This window comes from Eutrigla gurnardus (genome assembly GCF_963514095.1).
Source record: "Eutrigla gurnardus genome assembly, chromosome: 17".
NCBI lineage: Eukaryota > Metazoa > Chordata > Actinopteri > Perciformes > Triglidae > Eutrigla > Eutrigla gurnardus.
Genome location: NC_139928.1, coordinates 22,772,561 through 22,786,333, shown reverse-complemented (window position 1 = coordinate 22,786,333; position 13,773 = coordinate 22,772,561). Strand labels below are relative to the sequence as shown.

General features: G+C 44.5%; 3 protein-coding genes across 3 annotated transcripts; 2 read left to right on the top strand and 1 right to left on the bottom strand.

Annotated features, from left to right (window-relative positions):
• Positions 1 to 934: 934 nt before the first annotated feature.
• On the bottom strand, positions 935 to 4,612 carry LOC311027830 (uncharacterized protein). The gene is made up of 3 exons (XM_084031997.1): positions 4,590 to 4,612; positions 3,927 to 4,114; positions 935 to 2,278 (listed from the first exon to the last, which is right to left on the bottom strand). Exons 2-3 carry the CDS (start codon positions 3,955 to 3,957, stop codon positions 936 to 938), a joined length of 1,374 nt encoding a protein of 457 aa, XP_083888123.1. The 5' UTR covers positions 3,958 to 4,114; positions 4,590 to 4,612; the 3' UTR covers position 935.
• On the top strand, positions 4,294 to 6,086 carry LOC311027831 (uncharacterized protein). Its single transcript, XM_084031998.1, has 2 exons — positions 4,294 to 4,714; positions 5,020 to 6,086. Exons 1-2 carry the CDS (start codon positions 4,543 to 4,545, stop codon positions 5,868 to 5,870), a joined length of 1,023 nt encoding a protein of 340 aa, XP_083888124.1. The 5' UTR covers positions 4,294 to 4,542; the 3' UTR covers positions 5,871 to 6,086.
• Positions 6,087 to 7,876: 1,790 nt separating this feature from the next.
• Positions 7,877 to 13,248, top strand: LOC311027501 (uncharacterized protein; the record flags this gene model as incomplete). The annotated part of the gene is made up of 6 exons (XM_084031523.1): positions 7,877 to 7,898; positions 8,089 to 8,450; positions 8,941 to 9,258; positions 9,399 to 9,460; positions 9,567 to 9,664; positions 10,824 to 13,248. 6 exons carry the CDS (start codon positions 7,877 to 7,879, stop codon positions 12,503 to 12,505), a joined length of 2,544 nt encoding a protein of 847 aa, XP_083887649.1. The 3' UTR covers positions 12,506 to 13,248.
• Between the last annotated feature and the right edge of the window lie 525 nt (positions 13,249 to 13,773).

Sequence of the window (13,773 nt, the reverse complement as noted above, 5' to 3'; positions counted from 1 at the left end):
TGGTAAATGGAGTGAATTTAAGAAATATATTGCCCTGGACAGCTCAGGTTCTGGAGGATCCTGGCTGCAGCCAGGAGCTCTATAGATACAGGTATGTAGTCTTTAGGGCTCTATAGATACAGGTATGTAGTCCCTAGGGCTCTATAGATACAGGTACCGGTATGTAGTCTCTAGGGCTCTATAGATACAGGTATGTAGTCTCTAGGGCTCTATAGATACAGGAATATAGTCTCTAGGGCTCTATAGATACAGGTATGTAGTCTCTAGGGCTCTATAGATACAGGTACCGGTATGTAGTCTCTAGGGCTCTATAGATACAGGTATGTAGTCTCTAGGGCTCTATAGATACAGGAATGTAGTCTCTAGGGCTCTATAGATACAGGTATGTAGTCTCTAGGGCTCTATAGATACAGGAATGTAGTCTCAGGGGCTCTATAGATACAGGAATGTAGTCTCTAGGGCTCTATAGATACAGGAATGTAGTCTCTAGGGCTCTATAGATACAGGTATGTAGTCTCTAGGGCTCTATAGATACAGGAATGTAGTCTCTAGGGCTCTATAGATACAGGAATGTAGTCTCTAGGGCTCTATAGATACAGGAATGTAGTCTCAGAGGCTCTATAGATACAGGAATGTAGTCTCCGGGGCTCTATAGATACAGGAATGTAGTCTCCAGGGCTCTATAGATACAGGTATGTAGTCTCTAGGGCTCTATAGATACAGGAATATAGGGGCTCTATAGATACAGGAATGTAGTCTCTAGGGCTCTATAGATACAGGAATGTAGTCTCTAGGGCTCTATAGATACAGGAATGTAGTCTCTAGGGGCTCTATAGATACAGGAATGTAGTCTCTAGGGCTCTATAGATACAGGAATGTAGTCTCTAGGGCTCTATAGATACAGGAATGTAGTCTCAGGGGCTTTATTTTGAAGATCAAGTTTCCTCTATGTGGGTTGCCATATGACGATCTATGTGGTCTTTACGCAGGAAGTTTTTACTGCAAACTGAGCAACTAAACGGTTTCTCTCCAGTGTGAATCCTCATGTGTTTTTTCAGATTTGCTTTGCGGCCAAACCTTTTGCCGCACGCCGAGCAGCCGAACGGTTTCTCTCCTGTGTGATTCCTCATGTGCACCTGTAAACTTGCTCTCCACGCAAAAGATTTCTCACACACCGAGCAGCTGAACGGTTTATCCCCCGTATGAGATCTCATATGCCTCTTCAGAGAACCCTTGATGTCAAATCCCTTCCCACACTCAGAGCAGCTAAACGGTTTCTCATTCAGGCTACACTGTGGATCGCTGACGTCAACGTCATCATTTTTTAAGGAGTTTAAACCTGACTTGGGGTCTCTTGTCTTGTTCAAGTCATCATCGCTGACTCCAGACTCCGGTTCAGAAGAAGCGGTGTCATTTAATCCCACATAATCACCAGCAACAGTTGAGCTGCTGGCGACATGCTCCGTCCCTCCGTTCTCCTCAGTGGGATTTTTTTGATTCCGTGAGGACTCGCCAACACAATCGTGTTTTTTAAGCTGATAATGCCAAGTAAATCTTTTGCCACAAACACTGCATTTGACTCGTTTCTGCCCTGTGTGGATGGTCATGTGATACAACAGATATCCCTTTTGTGCAAATCTTTTACTGCAGACGGAGCAACTGAACGATTTCTCCCCTGAGTGAAATATCATGTGTTTATTCAAGTGAGTCTTTTGAGAAAATCCTCGACCACAAACTGAGCAACTGAATGGTTTCTCTCCTGAATGACACGTCATGTGTGTCTTTACGTAACAGCGCTGAGAGAAACCTTTCCCACAAACTGAGCAACCGTATGGTTTCTTTGCCGTAAGTGTTTTCAAAGGTGTCATCAGAAACGCCTTGCGGCATCCTGACCGAGGTCTTCTGGTCTCCTTCCAATCATCACTGTCATCAGTCTCTGGTTCAGAAAAGTCTCCAGTCTTGTGGTCTGGATCAGAGTTCCCGTCTGGTTCTGGTCCTCCACAGTCCTCTCCATCAGCTTCTGTCTCCATCCGTTCAGTTTGTCTTTGAGGAAGCTGTGAGGACTGAGCCTCCTCTTCATCTTCTTCACTCTTCACAGGGACAAGAGTCAATGGGAACTCCTCCAGCCCTGGGAGCTGCTCTCCCTCCGGACTGGTCCAGAGCTCCTCCTGCTCCTCTTTAATGAGTGGTGGTTCTGGGTCCTCCTGGTCCAGAGTGGAGCTGCAGTCATGCCGCTCCTCTTTGATGATAATCCATTTGCGGATGTCTGACGTGAGAGCTAAAGGACAAAGAAACAGCCAGCGAGAGATCAGTCGCGTTGAACTGCATTCAAAGATAAACATTCTGAAATGTTGTGTTTGTATTAATTAATAACTTAGAATAATGACACAGTATCTCATAAATATGGGTTATGAGTTTTACAGGCCCCTCGCATCAGGTAGTTAGCATCGTTAAAACATGAAGGTGACAGGATGTTTATTATAATTTATTCCACATAAATATGGAGCATAATGTGAAAAGCAAACAATTGTTTGGGTTTATGTTAAATATGTTTGTCAAACTTACAACATGAACTTGTGATGCAATTTCCTGTTTCTTCATGTCACTTGAGGAATGTACCATTATTCTGTTTTTAGGTGAGGGTTGATTTAGGGGACACAGAGAGGTGGAATGAGGAGGGAGGAGAGGAGGGAGGTGGGAAGAGAGGAAAGGGGGGGGGAGGCGAGGAAGGAGGGAGGAAGGAGATTTGGGGGGAGAGGAGGGAGTAGAGGAGGGAGGACAGGGGTGCGAGGAGAGAAAGGAGGAGGGGGAGGAGAGGAAGGAGGGAGGAAGGAGATGTGGGAGGAGAGGAGGGAGGACAGGGGTGAGAGGAGAGGAAGGAGGATGGGGAGGAGAGGATGGAGGAGAGGGAGGAGAGGAAGGAGGGAGGTCTGAGAGGAGAGGAAGGAGGATGGGGAGGAGAGGATGGAGGAGAGGGAGGAGAGGAAGGAGGGAGGTCTGAGAGGAGAGGAAGGAGGATGGGGAGGAGAGGTGGGAGGAGAGGAAGGATGGAGGAAGGAGTAGGGGATGTGGGAGGGGAGGAGGGAGGTGGGAGAAGAGGAGGGAGTAGAGGAGGGAGGACAGGGGTGAGAGGAGAGGAGGGAGGTGGGAGGACAGGGGTGAGAGGAGAGGAAGGAGGGTGGGGAGGAGAGGAAGAAGGGAGGAAGGAGATGTGGGGGGGGGAGAGGAGGGAGTAGAGGAGGGAGGACAGAGGTGAGAGGAGAGGAAGGAGGATGGGGAGGAGAGGTGGGAGGAGAGGAAAGGGGGGGGGAGGCGAGGAAGGAGGGAGGAAGGAGATGTGGGGGGAGAGGAGGGAGGACAGGGGTGCGAGGAGAGAAAGGAGGAGGGGGAGGAGAGGAAGGAGGGAGGAAGGAGATGTGGGAGGAGAGGAGGGAGGACAGGGGTGAGAGGAGAGGAAGGAGGATGGGGAGGAGAGGATGGAGGAGGGGGAGGAGAGGAAGGAGGGAGGAAGGAGATCTGAGAGGAGAGGAAGGATGGAGGAAGGAGTAGGGGATGTGGGAGGGGAGGAGGGAGGTGGGAGAAGAGGAGGGAGTAGAGGAGGGAGGACAGGGGTGAGAGGAGAGGAAGGAGGTGGGAGGACAGGGGTGTGAGGAGAAAGAATATAGAGAGTAGGAGGGAGCAAATAAGGGATTAGGGAGGAGACGAGGAGAGGAGGGAGGTAGAAGGAGAGAATAAAAATACTATTATGAACATCTTAATTCCACTACGAGTGGCTGCCACTTTTAAGCATATCTGTAATTCCATAATTGTGTATTATATGGGGGGGCTGTCGAAGAGCTAGCTGTGGCTAACGGACGGTTTTGCTAACATTAGCTTAGCACGAGCTCCCTGAAACATTAAAGATCCATCCAAAGAAAGAAACAAACCCGCGTTTAAAACGACGTCCGGCGCCTCCATCTGTCCTCCGCTCAGATCCCGTTTAGATCTAGTAGATCTAGGAGATCACGAGCCAGCCGCTCCAGCCAGCGGTGGGCTACTCTCCCCGTTTACTTCCGGGACGGGTTTTCAAAATAAAACAACCTCGTCTCGTCTTCTTTGTTTTCTTCTTCCCTTTCTAGTTGCACGTAATACATCTTAAAATATAATTAAATATAAATACTTTCAAATAGCACGCTGCATTATAATGTTGTATCCAACTGTCTTATGTGTATAACGCATTCTATTAGTTATCCCACAGAAGAAGAGAAGTGAGTTTTATTTTGAAGGTTAACACCGGAAGCACCTCTTGCTTGGACTAGAGGGCGTCTCGCTGAAGAGGCTTCGATCTTCTTCCTTTATTAAGACTTTAAGTGACAAACAGACGCGTTGCACGCTGAGTTTAAGGTGAACTTTATTTGTTAATGTGTGACCTCTTGTCCAATAGCAGCTCTGCTAGCAGTTAGCCAGCAGTTAGCTTACTTAGCAGAGGAGTTAGTTTAGCTAGCTAACAAACCGTGTTTTTAACGTGTTTTTGAAGCAAAGGCTGTAATAAACGGTGTGAAAATGGCTAAAGTCCAAATCCTGAGAGAGTTTGTGAAGCAGCGACTCACTGCGGCCGCCGAGGAGATTCTCGGGCTGTTTGAAAGGACGATGGCGGAGTACGAGGACGAGATCGGCCGGCAGCGCGGACTGCTGCGGGACGCGGAGGGATCCGAGACCCGGAGGGACCGAGCAGGTGGGTCCACGTGACTGCACGACGGTCACGTGACATCATATTCATCTTTAGTCATTGAGCAATAATACGAAGTACAGTCAGGTGTTCGTCCGGGTGCTGGAAATCCTTGAAAAGTGCTGGGATTTAGAATAAAGGTCTTGAAATGTGTGTTGTATGTGATGACATCTATGATAGAACAGAGAAAAGAAGATCTCCATATTTGAGGGACTGAAAACAGCATTTTCTGACATTTCTTTATGAAAAATGACTTTTGATGATGAACAGATGATGAAAATAGTTGGTGATGAACGTGTTTGTGTTTTCAGTGTTTCCTGCAAACAAGACGTTTACGGTGATTAAAGAGGTTCCCTCTGAGCAGCAGGACTGGAGCTCCAGTCTGGACCAGGAGGACCCAGAACCCCCCCACATTAAAGAGGAACAGAAGGAATTCTGGACCAGTCAGGAGGGAGAGCAGCTTCAAGGGCTGGAGGAGGCTGATATTAAGTTCCCAATGACTCTTGTCCCTGTGAAGAGTGAAGAAAATGAAGAGAAACCTGAGTCCTCACAGCTTCATCACAGACAAACTGAACAGATGGAGACAGGAGCTGATGGAGAGGACTGTGGAGGACCAGAGCCAGACAGACCGTTGCAGCCTGACCGCTCTAAAACGTCACCGTCCTCTGAGACCGAAGACGTTGGCTTGAAGCAGAGGACAGAAACCCGGTCAGGTCTCAGTCAAGTCTCTTTCAGCGATGCCACCGAAAAATCCCTCATCTGCTCTGAGTGCGGTAAAATGTTTGGCAGCAAGGACCATCTGCAGATTCACCGCAAACATCACACGGCAGAAAAGACATTTATTTGCCAATTTTGCGGTAAAAAATTTACAAAGAGCTCAAATTTGACGACACACTTAAGGGTTCACACGGGAGAGAAGCCGTTCACCTGCTCAGTGTGTAACACCAGCTTTAGTCTGCGTTGCACGCTGGTGAATCACATAAGAGTCCACACTGGGGAGAAACCGTTCAGCTGCTCAGTGTGTAGTAAAAGATTTTCTAAAAAGGCTAATTTGACCACACACATGGCCCTCCACACCGAGGAGAAACCGTTTAAATGCAGTATTTGTGATAAGAGATTCACTTGGCATTCGCAGATTAAAAACCATAAGTGTGTGGTTTGACTTTAATGGTGCGTTCACACTCGAGTGTTTATTTGCGTCGCCCAGGCCGGACGTGCTGGAGAGGAGGCGGGGCTTAAGTCATCTCAGCGTAGACACCGACAATGCCACCAAGACTGGACTCATATTTCCACATTTACATTTACATCCATTTTATTCTAAGTTATTGAATTTGTTGTGTGTTGTTGAGTTGTTTTGACCTCGGCAAGTTAACCTGTAATAAATGTGCTGTAAAAATCTGTCTCCATGCTTTCAGGAAAATAGTGTTAGTTGAAGATAATAAATACACACACACATATATATTTCTGGGGGAGCTGAGATGGTTAAAGGTTATCTTTATTATCCCACCAGGGGAGACAACATTGACAGTGAAGACTTCTGGAGACTCAGATGACATATTCAATGTTTGTGTAATGCTGACACTGTGTATGTCGTCTGTATTTAACCCCAAATGGCTCCTCTGAGCATACTACATCATTCCAAATAAGGTCACTGGTTGCTTGCTATTTAAGGTTTGTTTTTTATCGATGGAAAACAAGGACCCATGCTCACCTCTTACCCATAAACCCTTGGCTGCTGAGGCTTCCCAGCTCCGTTCATCAGTGCAGCTATTCAAATGGCAAATGGCCTCATTTATATAGCGCTTTTATCCAAAGCGCTTTACAGGAATGACTGACATTCACCCATTCATAACACATTCACACACCAACGGCCGAGTCAACCACGCAGGGAGACAGCCAGAGTCTCTAAATCATGAGAGGGAGGAAGAGTTCACGACCTCTCCACCTCCTGGCCTTTCAACTCTCACAGCATATAGAAACAATGCCTGGAAAGAGAAGTGCACAAAAATTGGAACATCTAATTTATTTCAAGTAAAATATTTCATGAAAAAGTGCATATAAATGTCATGTTTGTATGGACTTTTGCGACCCGCCATTAAATCAGAGAATAAATTAAAAACTTTAATTATTATGGATTTCCTCTGCTGGCAAAGACGAAAACAACAAATGCTTCATGATTTGGAAATAAAAAGGTTTAATAACTCAAAGAACATGTGTACAAGGTAACTTTTTTAAATAAATCAAAGTTAGGTCAAATGTTTTTAAATGGCCAACTTCCTGTATACGAAAATAGATAAAGTAATTATGAATTTTTTTTTTAAAATAAATGTACCGGCTTTTATTTTGTAGTTTCCCCACGAAGTAGCAGCGGAACCGGATGTGTTTGTCTTTTAGTGATATATGGCGCCTGGCGTACGAATCGCCACTCGGCTGGAGACGGTTTTTAACGGGGTTTGTGGAGAAAATGAGTAAAGTCCAAATGCTGAGAGCGTTGGTGGAGCAGCGACTAGCTGCGGCTGCTGAAGAGATATTTGGGCTGTTTGAAGGAACGATAGCAGAGTACGAGGAGGAACTTTCTCGTTCTAAAGAGGAGAACGAGCGACAGCGGAGACTCTTAGACGCTGTTTTCCTCCCGGAAGTCCGGATTCACAGAGCAGGTTCGTTCATCAACACATCCGGGTTTCTCAGCGTCTACATGACGTCAAGTGTTTCAACATTAAATGGTTTGTGACGCATTTAAACGTAGATAAAAAGCTTGAATCCAGAGACGTATTCGTTTTCTTCGACTTGAAGCCTATCGGCATACAGTTCGACCTCCATTGTTCTCGACTAACCGACCGAAACCGACTAGCATGCTACAGCTGGCTTTGTTTTCATCCTCCAGAATGTCCGAACTCCATTCAGAAAACAAGCATTTTAAAAGTTGTCAGCTTGTCGCCTTTCCAACAGACCTAAAAAAAACGACTTTAAACATTTCTCTGATCTCCATCATTTATGTAGATATTTCAGCCTCCTTTTTAATCTGTTACTTGTTATTAAATCACAGCTAAATATTTAAATGTGGGTTCATCCAGCTGTGGTAAACCAGCCGATGTGTGTCTTAGTAGGTGACTGTGGCAGTTTGGTTTCTCGGCTTATCTGGGACTTCATGACATGAACAAAGCCGTAATGGTGGTTATTTCAGTCCATGGTGGATGAAACCTGGTTGGTGGTAGTACTCTTCTAATCCAACAAAGGAGGCATGAGAATGAATGTGTGAAATGATGAGTGATGTACCTGAAGATGAAAAACAATGGGAGGCGGGGCTGTTTATGCACAGTGTGTTTCACATCCACAAATGTATGAAAGTAATTCAAGTGTAATTTCCTTACTCTCCACAGATGTTCAGCAGCTGTTGTTGAGGAAAGAACAGGTTCTCTCTGAGCAGCAGGACTGGAGCTCCAGCCGGGACCAGGAGGACCCTGAACTCCCCCACATTAAAGAGGAACAGGAGGAACTCTGGACCAGTCAGGAGGGAGAGAAGCTTCAAGGACTGGAGGAGGCTGATAGCAAGTTCCCATTGACTCTTGTGAAGAGTGAAGAAGATGATGATGAAGAGAGGCCTCAGTCCTCAGGGCTGCCTTCACCTGCAGCCTGCAGCTCAACTGAACACATGGAAACAGAAGCTGATGAAGAGGACTGTGGAGGACCAGAACCAGTCAGGAACTCAGAACGTCATTCTGATTCAAAGCAAGAAGAGCCTGTAAGTGACATGAATTTAGTATCTGAAAAAACAACATATTGGCTCTTCTGAACTTGCTTTGTTCTGAATGAAAAGTCTGACATTTTGTCCTCAAGCACCACTGTAAATGTCTACCTAACCAACCCAATTAAAGAAAATCTCTGGGCTAAATAGATCAAGTATAATTAGACTCGGACGAAGGGGGAAGATGAGGGTAGAAATCTGTGTTTTTAGACCAGTTATGTTGCTCTTCTTAGGTTTACATTTATTGTGTGTCTCTTATTTAGTATATATACATATTTATTTTATCTTTTCAATTTTTTATTTAATTAACTTATTTATTGCCATAACTGAATATCACTGAATATTGCCTCCCTGAAATGCTACGTCAGTCCCTTACACCATCAGTGTAGACGGCTCAGCCAATCACAGGACCTCGCAAGACAAAAGCATACCAACACGAACGATTGCACCACTTTTATTAAACGTCTTTGCTGTTTGAATTCTACAGAGCGTCTTTGATCCTTCCTCTCCGACGGCCGGCCGGCGTCTCAACTCCCCCCCACAAACTCCTCCGCATGGACCGCTCCGTGATCCACCCCTTCCAGCTCGTCCTGCAACAGGCGAAGATAAACTGCCGGCTGCTGTGAGTGGGATTTCTCACCAGATGACACAGTTTCCTGCTGAAGTGAAGCCACAGTTTACGGCGGTAAACAGCAGGTTTCTATCCACGGAGGAGAGGACGGCTGCTCTGGAAGCCAAAGCAAACTGTGGCCCCCGTGTGGAGGAGAATAAGAGGAAGAGACGGGCACACAATCCCACACTTGCGGTAAAATATCCGATTAAATGAAACCGCAATAACTACTAAGTCTAAGTGATTAGCAGATCTGAATTGCATGTTAACACTGTTGCATGAGCAAGAAAGTTGCTCAAAGAAAGAAGAAAGTGACCTTTTGTTGTATTTTATAGGAAACGGTGCGTCGTCTTTACAACTCCAAAGCAAACTGTTGGCGCGACGCGTCGGAGCAACGGTACGATTTTAAATAATAATTTAAAAAATGAGCTTTGTGCGTTCTGCTGAGTAAAAGTAAACAAGCATGTTCTCTGATCTGTTCGCTCAACGTTTCGTTTCCACAGAATGAAGTCGCCTCACAGCGAGGCCGTCACAGCTCACTTGATCGAAGCTCCAGCTGAAAATCCAGATGTGCATGGAGTGAATAATGACGTCATACGAGGTCAGGAACTTTCACTGCGTTTCATGAGTTTGTTTTTAACTGTTGAAGGGCTTCACACACTGGGGGCTTGACAAATACACAACATGACATGAAATTCTTCTATAGGATCCAGACTAGTCATACTGGCAGTGATGCAAATGTGCAACACTGTTTAATTTCAGCACATTGCATGAAGATATACAACACTCCGTTAGTGACCATCGGTTGTGCACTACTTCTTCCCAATGCATTGTGGGATACTGGGAGTCCAGTATTTTGAATACACTTTAATAAGTTCTATGTTCTGTCATCTATTCCATTACTTTTCCTTTCTTTTCCTGTCTTAGATTTTTACCATGGTATTGTTTTCTGTATCGAGACATTTAGAGTATCGTATGAAAGTCACAGCTTTAGTATCGGGACAGCACTAGTTGCTACCAGAATGGGTTAATCTGTGGATCTGTTGCTGGGTGTTCAGACCGACTGGGATGCATTGTATTTTTACAGCTTGTGTCCATCTGTCAGTCTTCCTGTTTGGTAACGGTAAAGTGTAAAGCCCTGATTATGCTTCCGCGTAGTGATCGCGCAACGGCCAAGCAGTTGCTGGGAGACCGTGATGGTTCTGCGTTGGGTTTACGTGTCGAAATGCAATTCACTGCCACACCGGTAAAGGGCGCTATGTTTTTTGTAAAGAATGACCGACCGACCGAGACTCTTGACGTATATCGTTGTTAGCCTCATTATAGCCTATTTGTTTACTTTCCGGCTTTAAACGTCCACAATTTTTCAGAACTTGGTGTTTTATTTCTTTGTGCAAAAGCGACCAGGTGCAAACAATAAAACGAGGTGCAAACAATAAAAGTAGCCTTTTAAAAGTTTAAATGGCGGTGTTTATGAGTGGAAACCGGATAGCGGTCTCCAGCGGATGTAGTTAGCGGACCAATCACAGCCGATGCCGCTGCGTTGGTGTTGCGTCGCCTCGACGCGCGTCTAGGATTTTTGGGAGGTGCAGGTCAGGCCCTTGCGTTGGACGTAAGGGGGTCCGCAAGGACGTAAGGGGTCCGCAAGCCCCCTTGCGTTGTGTCGACGCGGAAGCATAACTTGGGCTTAAGAGGGAATGATGGCAGAACAAACGGTGTATGAACAGGTGACTGAGTGATCTTAATGTGTTTTCCTGCAGACGTCCAGCAACTGTTGGAGAGTAAAGAAAGAGTTCCCTTTGAGCAGCAGGACTGGAGCTCCAGTCTGGACCAGGAGGACCGAGAACCCTTACACATTAAAGAGGAACAGGAGGAACTCTGGACCAGTCAGCAGGGAGAGCAGCTTCAAGGACTGGAGGAGGCTGATATTAAGTTCCCATTGACTCTTGTCCCTGTGAAGAGTGACGAAGATGCTGATGAAGAGAAGCCTCAGTCCTCAGGGCTGCCTTCAGCTGCAACCAACAGCTCAACTGAACACATGGAAACAGAAGCTGATGAAGAGGACTGTGGAGGACCAGAACCAGTCAGGAACTCGCATTCATATTTACAACCAGATACTGATGACAAGACTGGAGACTCTTCTGATCCTGAGACTGATGACAGTGCTGATTGGCAGGAGACCAGAGAACCTCAGTCAGGTCTAAATGCTTTGAATAATGATGAAATCCCTGACAGTGATTTTAGATGTAGTTCTACTGAGAAACCATATCGATGCTCTCAGTGTAGGAAAACATTTAGGACCCGTGGAAGTCTGAAGAGACACATGAGAACTCATACAGGAGAAAGACCTTTCAGCTGCTCAGTTTGTAAGAAATCTTTTACACGGAGACAACATTTACAGAGACACATGCAATCTCATACAGGAGAGAAACCTTTCAGCTGCTCAGTTTGTAAGAAAAAATATGTACTGAGTCACACTTTAAAGAGACACATGAGAACTCATAGAGAAGAGACAGAGGACCAGGGGGATCCTGAGCCCCCACACATTAGAAAGGAAAAGGAGGAACATTGGACCAGTCAGGAGGGAGAGCAGCTTCAAGGACTGGAGGAGGCTGATAGCAAGATCCCTTTGACTCTTGTCCCTGTGAAGAGTGAAGAAAACAAAGAAAAGCTTCAGACCTTAGGGCTGCTTTCAGCTGCAGCCGTCAGCTCAACTGAATACATAGAAACGGAAGCTTTTGAAGAGGACTGTGGAGGACCAGAAACAGCCAGGAACTCATATTTACAACCAGATGCTGATGACACGACTGGAGACTCTTCTGATCCTGAGACTGATGACAGTGCTGATTGGCAGAAGACCAAACGACCTCGGTTAGGTCTAAAGGCTGATGAAATCACTGACAGTGATTTTGAATGTAATTCTACTGAGAAATCATTTAGATGCACTGAGTGTAGGAAAACATTTATTCATAGGGCAGATCTGAAGAGACACTTGAGAACTCATGCTGGAGAAAAACCTTTCAGCTGCTCAGTTTGTAAGCAATCTTTCGCACGGAGTGAAAACTTACAGAGACACATGAGAATTCACACAGAGGAGAAAGCTTTCCGCTGCTCAATTTGTAAGAAATCTTTTACACTGAGTCAAAGTTTACAGAAACACATGAGAACTCACACAGGAGAGAAACCTTTCAACTGCTCAGTTTGTAAGAATTCTTTTGCACGGAGTGAAAATTTACAAATACACATGAGAATTCACACAGGAGAGAAACCGTTCAGCTGCTCAGTGTGTGGTAAACGTTTTGTTGAAAGTAGAGATTTGAAGAAACACATGAGAACTCATACAGGAGAGAAACCTTACAGCTGCTCACTTTGTAAGAAGACTTTCACACTGAGTCATCATTTACAGAGACACCAGAAAACTCACAGAGGAGAGAAGGTGTAGTCTGCCCGCTGACAGTAAAACAACTAGAGCAGTGAAGCCAAGTTAACGCCGGGCTAACTGGACTCTGCAGGTATCGGTCTCTCTTCATGGGCCGTTAATGTCTGCTCGCCTGTCCAGGTGAAGCCTGCCATCACCAAATGTCAGCTGGGATCGACTTCAGTCCCCCGCCAACCTGAACATAAGTGGTGAGCGAAGACGAGTGGATGTTAATTTTTTAATTAATCATTTCATTGATGTTAATCATCTTTTAATATTGGCTAATAACAAGATCTGCGCATACCTGCATCCCCAACAACTTTTTATAAGCATTACATATTCCGGATATTGATCTGTTTGAGTCATATTCATGGTTTATTTTTTCAGTTACATATTTATGATTTTATTGAAATGTGGTGAGATACAAGAAGTCCTTTTATCTGTTGTATGAAAACAAGCGGCTGTTGAATTTGGTTCACTGTTTTCTCAGAGTTCTGAAAATGTAATAAATAATTTGTCTTTCTACAAACTGAGTTGGCAAAGAAGTAAAAAGGAACCAGTTTTTCCCAAATTGAAAGGACATTTTCAAAGCTTCATTGACAGACATTAACTCTTCCTCTTATACGTATTTTCATGAACTTGATTGTACATTCAAAAGTTTATCCATTGATGCAACTTTCCTTTTTATTCTTTTTATTTTAAGTTTTCATTGTCCTTTCTATAAGTATCGACAAACATTCTGGTTAGTTGCCCTACTGAACCAGCCTGAATTCCTAACAACACTAATTTGGACAGTATTTTTTTTTTAAATGTTTCTACATTTTCTATGTATTTTTATATTTAATTATTTTAATTCTATTTTTGGATGGTTTATGTGAAACCATTACATATTTGACTTCTGATGTGTAATATTTATTGTCTCTGTTTAGTCGGCCCTATACATAGTTCTACCTTTTCAACCACATGTCCCTGTTTTTCCTCTTGTATATTATATTTACTGGGTTTAAGGAGATCAGTCGTTAAATTGAAGGTTAAATGTTTTCCTTTCAATTTTTGTGGGCTGAGCGCCTCCTGAACTGTCAAATGAATGTATCTTTGATTAAAGGAAAATTATGAAATCACACAGTGTAGTTTGCATTGCTGAGTGAGAGAAGTGCAGAAAAGACTGATAGTAACTGAACATATTTGGTGTTTTATTGATCAATTTAAGGACTTTTATTTTGTAGGTTAACCTCCAGTTAATCAGTCTCAAAAATATGAAATCAGAATCAAGACAAGATATTCTGGTAGAA

Bases quoted from the DNA above. Each gene is read 5' to 3' on its own strand.
- LOC311027830 (XM_084031997.1), bottom strand. From the start codon at position 3,957: ATGGAGGCGCCGGACGTCGTTTTAAACGCGG. The intron at 2,279-3,926 runs GTTTGTTTCTTT...TTTGTCCTTTAG, and splicing joins GGACGTCGTTTTAAACGCGG to CTCTCACGTCAGACATCCGC.
- LOC311027831 (XM_084031998.1), top strand. From the start codon at position 4,543: ATGGCTAAAGTCCAAATCCTGAGAGAGTTTGTGAAGCAGCGACTCACT. The intron at 4,715-5,019 runs GTGGGTCCACGT...TTGTGTTTTCAG, and splicing joins GACCCGGAGGGACCGAGCAG to TGTTTCCTGCAAACAAGACG.